The sequence below is a fragment of the Montipora foliosa genome, chromosome 9, assembly GCF_036669935.1.
Source record: "Montipora foliosa isolate CH-2021 chromosome 9, ASM3666993v2, whole genome shotgun sequence".
Taxonomy (NCBI): domain Eukaryota; kingdom Metazoa; phylum Cnidaria; class Anthozoa; order Scleractinia; family Acroporidae; genus Montipora; species Montipora foliosa.
This window is the reverse complement of record NC_090877.1, coordinates 42,771,098-42,778,597: the sequence shown is the minus strand read 5'-3', so window position 1 is coordinate 42,778,597 and position 7,500 is coordinate 42,771,098. Positions and strand designations below refer to the sequence as shown.

Sequence of the window (7,500 nt, the reverse complement as noted above, 5' to 3'; positions counted from 1 at the left end):
ACCATGTACGCGATTACACTGCACGCCCCATTAGCATTGCTATACGCGTGTAGTGTTCATTGTAAAATTTATCTGTAATTTTTGAAAATAAACTTGAACTTGAACTTGATTTTTATGTGAATTTTTAAATTTTGTATTTGCATTTTATGCAAATTTTTAGATAATTAAGAAAAACTGGACGGAGGCCGAATACCACTAAATTTTACTACCTACGACTGACGTAATTTCTTTCTTCAGAAAATAAGAACCTATTTAAGAACCTAGAGAGCCTAAATTTTTGTCAATTACCATTTATGTAAGAGCCTATTTCTGAATTTTAAAATGTATGGTTCTTCCTCGCGGAGTTTTACTGTACGGTATGGAGAACTTTGACCAGAATTCTCGGTACTCAGTTTTACAATCGCTTAGGGAAGTGAAAGATGGCCAGATCTAAAATGAAAGAACAGGCCACCACACCAGGGACTACATCGCCTACTCTTTTCGAACAATGAGTGTGTTCTTTTAAGGCTGGTTTTCACTAGCGACGAAGAACCAACCAATCACAATGCTTGGAATCGAGCATTGTGATTGGTTTATTCTTCCGCTTCTGCTTCCGACTCCGACAATGTAGTTTTCACTGGATCGTAAGCGACAGAGTCATAAGCGGAATCGGTATTCTGCTTCCGACTTCGACAGTTTGATTTTCACTAGATCGTATCGCTCTGCGTTTCTCGTTACGACTCCAACTCCAACTCCGTCGATAGTGAAAACCAACCTTTCGGTGATTCCTCAGAAAAAAAGTGGTCGGGATAATCTATACACCAAAATTGTGCAATAAAAAATATAGGTCACCGTGCTCGGAATGCGCACGCTTATTCACAAAGAGTTTTGGGTCATTGACTACTTCTTTCACGTGTTTTGAGAACTGTTTCAGCGTTTATGATCGACTTACGCCATATTTACAATGTTGCAAATTTGACCAAAGTATAAATATTAACACACCATGTGCTCGGTACAGGTTGCGCAGAGCAATACAGTAACTGAGGAATCACCTTAAGTAACTCACTACAATTTGGATTTTTAGAATGGGCTGTGAGACCGAGCCCTACTGTTCATGGTTCTTATTGTTTTAGTATCACCCAACTAGTTGGACAGAAAAGGCAATAATAAAGTTAGCAAATGCAAGTTAAAGAAATATTAATATGGGAATAAAACGAAAGAAAGCGTTACGCTTTTCGCTACTCGAGGACTATTAATAATAGTTCTCTAGTAGCGTAGCCAATCAAAATGCAGGATTTGCATTAGTCCACTAGTTGGGTGATACTAAAAAAAGTTAGTACAATGACAATATGCCAATCATCATTGACCGCGTAAAATAAAAATAGAATCTTCACTTTTAATAGAAATAAGCGCTAAATTGTTGAAAATAGCGCCTTTTTGTCTTAAACGAGAAGAAGAATTCAGCATTTGACAAAGATCTTCCACTTTCAGTGTTTTTTTTTTTAATTTCCTGGATAACGGCTTTTTTTTAATTGTAGGACGCATTACTCAGTGTTGCACTTTTTTCATGTTTTAAAATCGTTTTCGACAGTGTAACAATCAAGATGTGTTCAAAATAACGTGTCATGCGATCCAAAATGGAGATGCTTTGGAAATAATCGAGGCAGTTACCTTAGAGTATAAGCGCTCCGTTTTTCTCAAGTGAGGCGGTTCCATTTCATGTCTATCGCCTGCTTTCACGAAGGGTTGTGATAAGTTTAACTATATATTCCTGTAAAATAGTATCTTTCTCAATCGTGGCCAAAGAACAGACGTGAACACTGTCTGGCGTGAAAATACCGACATTAACCGGTTTATATACTTTGTTACTTGTACCTGAGCTGAAATACTCGTGGGCTTGTTGAAAAGTAATTAGATGTCTCTCAAAAGCGATTCTTGCTGCGATCTTGAGAAGTCTTTGAAAAGACGTGAATATCTGCCACCATTGATTTCTTTCTCGTTGGTATTTCTCTCTGTTTGCCTCGCTTAAATCATTGTAATGAGGAAATTGGTCCGTTATTGGCTGAAGTACATACTCCGTTGGAATGGAATTCGTGTCCTGAGAAACGAAAATGTCGATCTTTAAGAACAGATATGCATCTGTAATTATTTAGATGCACTCTTAATTTGTCATCCGACACAAAGTGTCCCTTTACGTCTAAGACTTTGCTACCTCTTTCCAAATATAAGATAAGGGTAAAGATTAGCGATATTTTTAGCTTAGGGTTAATGCAGCAGTTTATCTTTACATAAAGAGCAGCATTTGGGCGACATTTTGTGACGTTAATTGTCTGTATTCCGAGACACGAGTGAAGTTGAAGTTGGGGAGAAGAGTAAGAGGACACTTCGTGACGCTTATTGAAATCCACGTGCATCTATTCAGGGGCAGTTATGACACTGCAAGAAAAGATATAAGCATGCATTCTAAACCACTTTTTTTTCTTCTGTAGCATGATTTTTCCAAGGGTCAGTTATCAATATTATTGTATGACTAGCCCCGTGAGGTGGCAAGATGAGCCAAATTTCGCGCTGTGATTGGTTACCTGTGAGGGCAAGATAGAGCTATCTTGCCCGCTCGGGATTTTTCGCTCGGTCCCGCAAGATCAAAGATCATTTTTTGGTGTTTTATCTCATAAAATAAATCCTTTTTTTCGGTCAAGATGGCTGGATCTTGGCCGCTATCTTTTTTTGCGTGTTTTCAGGACCTCAACTTCGTTTCGGTCCATAAACACCCAAAAAAGAACGTGGCTGATATCCAGTCATCTGGGCCTCACGCTTGGTCAATAACCCATACATACTGATAATGCTAACGATGATGACGATAACCAAGATCTAAGTAAACCAAATCAATCAACTTAACTCTTTCCTGTCAAATTACAAGAAAAATGTTGCCAGATAAATAAGAAACTGTTAATGTTAGAAAATAAAGTCTGGTTAATTAAGCTAGAATATCAAAAATCCTCACCTTCCAGTACCACTCCAGTAAGGAGTCAATGTGTTTGGGCTGATCGTACGTCTCGCGAGCCACTTGTACCAAGATCTCAAACTCAGTTGCTTTGATCTTGTAAGGAAACGGACGATAACCATACTTATTTCCCAAGAGGCACTGTGTCCAGAAAAAAAAAAGTGTATAGATACAATTGCGCTTAGAGCGGTTTTCAATTGAGTGTCGCAAGTAATTAGCGAATTGCTTTGGTTTTGCATTACTTCACTCAGTGATTGGTTCAAAGTTCTCGCGCCATTTCTTCAACCAATCAGAAGTGAAACCAAAATACCAATCGTGGCTCGCGCGTGCACGTTTTCCCGCCGCGCTTTGTGTCGGCTACGTCTAATTACTTCGAGGTTTGATTGGTTTGCGGGATTGTCTCCGTCCTTTTTGATTGGCCAAAGTAATTACTTTGGATTTGGTTTTACGACACTCGATTGAAACTCGCTCTAATGTTGCAGTAGTGATGACCAACATTAGGAAGTTTAAAAAAAATAAGACCACCACGCCGGCTGATTATGATTTACGCCGTTGCGTGAATTGCATTTGCACCTGTCGTTTCTGTACTTGGGTCTTGTCAGGTCTTGTTGGTCTGGGTGAGTCAAGTGCATTACAGGCGTAGCAGTCGCTTATAAATCAAGGTTGTAACTATAAAGGCATACGTCACAACAACGTTTTTCTTTTACTGAATTTCATGTGAAGTGTTGCTTAGTACCAGAAACCATAAGCTAGGAAACAAGCTTCTGAATATTCAATTTGCTAAGTACCATATTTGTAACACCAAGAGCGAGGGGTTTCCAAATATGGTACTTTGCACTGAAACATTCAACCAATCAGTTCGCACTGAATGTTCGGAAGCTGTGAACGCGCGTTACACGTTTCAAGCCTTATTGGTTTCTGTTAGGAGAAAAGGAGAAAAAGCGAAAATAAAGTTAAATTGAAAAATGAATGGGTCTAACGCAGTTGAAAGCCGGGTGCCCTGTTTTTGCTGTACCACTAACCTAGAGCCTGGAATGAGGTGAATCAAACGAAAAGTTCAATTTCGTAAGGTGAATAATTGATTGCGGAGTGCAGATCGGTTCTTAATCCCAAAAATGCTATGCTTAGTGCATTGACTTGGTCTACACCAGTACTTCTGTTGTGTCCTGCAGGCTATATGTGGTTGTTCTTCTCATTCTTCATCCATATTATGTGTCTTTCAGAAAGTGTTCAACGCAATTCTATAGTCACAACCAGCTGTCGTTTATACGGTCACCTTGTCGTCATTATGCAATTCTTATTCAATAGCGACATTCCCAACGACAAGGTATCGGTTTTAAAACGAGTTTCAATCAAGTGTCATAAAACCAAAACCAAAGTAATTACTTTGGCCAATCAAAAAGGACAGAGACAATCCAGTAAACCAATCAAAACCCGAAGTGATTACACGTAGCCGACACTAAGCGCGGGAAAATGTACACGCACGAGCCACGATTGGTTTTGGTGTCACTTCTGATTGGTTGAAAAAGTGTCGCGAAAACTGTGAACCTATCACTGAGTGAAGTAATGCAAAACCAAATCAATTCGCTAATTACTTTCGACACTCAATTGAAAAGCGTTCTATAATAGGCCACTTTCGATATATTAAAATTCAGTCTAAAACAAAAGACATCATCTCGAGGCTCTGGGGAATAAATATAAGGATTTGTATGAGTGTATTCCCCAGAGCCTCGAGATGATGCCTTTTGTTTTGGACTGAATTTTAATATATCGAAATTGGTCTATTTGCTCACCACAAAATTGGGTCCTGGTGTCAGCCGCTGACAATTCTTTATTTCCTGAAGGCAGAGTTCGTTGGTTTTATGGTCAGCGGTTGCTTCATCCCGCACACCCCACCTCATGTCAACCACTTGAAATTCTAAGCCTCTCTGTTGACAGTACGTTCGTAGGCTTGGATACACATCTCGCATTAGTCGATTCCTCTCTTCGACAGTATCTGCGGACAAATAATGACACCTATTCTCTTAGAGGTTCTATTCTTTTCTCATTTAATAAAATTTCATGGAAAAATGAAAGTTAAACATTGCTCAATACAAGACACATCGCGTTCTACTACATAATTAATCACTCGAAACGAATCCCTAAAAAGTTCAGGAATAACCTTTTGAATCTCTTGTGCATTTTCCGACAAGTTTTCCAAAATACCAAAAGTCTTCAAGTCAAATCATAAATGAAGAAATTAATGCTCCGACTTCGCCCACACTTGTTTGTTCAGTTCGAAAAGGCCGGATAATTATGGGGGCATGAGGGATTTCAAGGTTCAAGGCGTAATAATAACACAGAAGTGATAATTCTTGTTGTAAAAGTTAGGGTCACAGCTGAATTACAGCTTACCACGGAGTCCGAAGGATTTAAAATTTTTAGAAGTTTACGGTCGTCAACTCTTATCTTGAAAATGGTCTCGCAGTGGTTGCCTGCTGTATGCTGCACAGGGGTTTCAATAGAAGCCGGTTACCGGCGGTATACCGCCGCCTGCTTTGCCTCACAACGCCGGCTAGTTTGCCTTGATTTTCACTAGAAGTGCTATAATAAACATGTCAAACTGCCGCCTTCAATGGGCTATCATGGACGGCCATTTCGGAAGTTATTGAAACCCCTGCGTATGCATGTAACGAAAATGACTCGCACCGCTAATTACCAGCCTCATTCACTATGAACGAGGAACTGCATAACTCAGTTTCAGTGATATTGTTAGCTCTGAATTTCAAAGCCTCTGTTCCTTATCAGTTTACGTATTCAAATTCGTCATATGGTTACGGTCAGGGAATAATTTGTCGCGTTGTCGCACAGTAATCTTCAAAAAATTCAATGGCAAAGAAGCAATTTGTGATTCTTTGGTATCAAAGCCAGTCCACTACAGTGTAGAACGTGTAAGAGTAATGTTTGAACAAGATGCAGAAGTTTACCTGTGAAGGTCGAGCTCGTAAAGACACGAATAATGTTGGAATCCTTTCTAGGCAGATTTGTGATATCACCAGTGAGGACTCGCCTGATGTAGTCAGCCATTTTTTCTGAGTGTGATAAGTTGTTAAACGAAGATTATTAGCATAAAGAAAGCTAACGAAGACTCCTTAGCAACTGCATGGAAACTGCATAAATTCTGGAATCATTCACCCATCATCGTGTCGGGTTACCGTCACGCGCCATAAACCTCACACCAGGCTAGTCAGTAGATGAATCGCGGCTGTGAATATGTCCCTGTCTCCCATCCCACATGAGGTATTTGTAACTGGGCATTGTTTAGCATCATCCAAATCAGTGTTTAGCAAACAGCGTGACGGTTGCTTCTTGGCACACGAAATCCCGGCCGCGGATGGTGGTCGCTTTGAAAGCTGCATTTCTCGAAAATTATTTGGCGGTTAGCGCTTGGATTCTGAATGGATCTTCGATTGAATGGCGCGAGAAGAAGCGTCAACCTTTCAGCTTATCTGGTGTTCGATTTGAAAGGCGGGCGATTCTAATTTCTGGGTGAAAATCGGCTTGACGCTGGAGCGGTCGAAAATGAGCTTTCCACCCTTGTCTCTTTCTAAGGACGTGTAGTAACAGTCAACGGAAAACCCACCAAATCGCTCAAATTCACCATTTTCAGCCGCAGAAATGACAATACACAACAACTGAGGAAGGTTTACGTTTATTTGAGCTTTAACTTAGTCATTTCTCGATGTAAGTTTACTATATTAGGACTCTTCAATATTTCCCATACATTTCTTTATATTTCGAACATACAAACAGACACACTGTTTGTGTGGGCCCCCTGTGATTCACCCTGAAAGATTGTATGTGTTGATCTACTCGAAGTTGAAGAAGTATGAAAAAAATATTGACATCAAGTGGTTAAAGGAATTTCCGTTTTGAAAAATTGCTGTTTCGTTTTTCATTACTGACATCAGTTCTTGTTTCGTCTTAAACTAATATATTTCATGACGCATAACCATTGTTACTATGAAAATCAGTTTTGTGATGTCGCATTGAATTGTGTACTCGTATTCATTCTCTGTGACACGTAGATTGCTTACGAAAATCGTGATTCAAACAGGCTAGTCAACCTTTAAATTCTGCTTGCCTGAAAAGTCGAAAGGGTCAGCTATCGATATGGTTCGATAGTTCATGTAAAATCAGTGAACCAAACTGTTCTTGCTTAATTTAGACAATGTTCGAATCAATAACCTCGAGCTCGAATAAGCTATCTTCTTGTCTATCACTGACGTCGCATAAAAATATGTCGAATGTTTGTATAAATATAGTAGGATAAAAAGGTGAGACGGATTTTGTGACATTAAAAATAACCCCTTTACAAATGAGTGTAGCCAGCCCTTTCCGGCCCTTCTTAATAGAGTGAACATGGAAGTTATAGTGGCGAAAAGGGAAGTAGCAAAGAGTACGATTGGTATGGTTAAGAGCAAAAATGGATGTGGTCAGGTTCAAAACAGACGTGGGAAAGGGAAAAATGGAAGTGG

The 7,500-nt window shown here is 39.6% G+C and overlaps 1 protein-coding gene across 1 annotated transcript in view; it reads right to left on the bottom strand.

Moving 5' to 3' along the window:
* Positions 1 to 6,089, bottom strand: part of LOC137970280 (NACHT domain- and WD repeat-containing protein 1-like) — a 16,199-nt gene extending 10,110 nt beyond the window's left edge. Inside the window, exons 1-4 of the mRNA XM_068816798.1 lie at positions 5,950 to 6,089; positions 4,777 to 4,979; positions 2,984 to 3,124; positions 1,855 to 2,077 (exon numbers count right to left, since the gene is read on the bottom strand). Coding sequence (XP_068672899.1) covers positions 1,855 to 2,077; positions 2,984 to 3,124; positions 4,777 to 4,979; positions 5,950 to 6,049 — 667 coding nt within the window. The 5' untranslated portion in view covers positions 6,050 to 6,089. The remainder of the gene's footprint in view (positions 1 to 1,854; positions 2,078 to 2,983; positions 3,125 to 4,776; positions 4,980 to 5,949) is intronic.
* Positions 6,090 to 7,500: the final 1,411 nt, after the last annotated feature.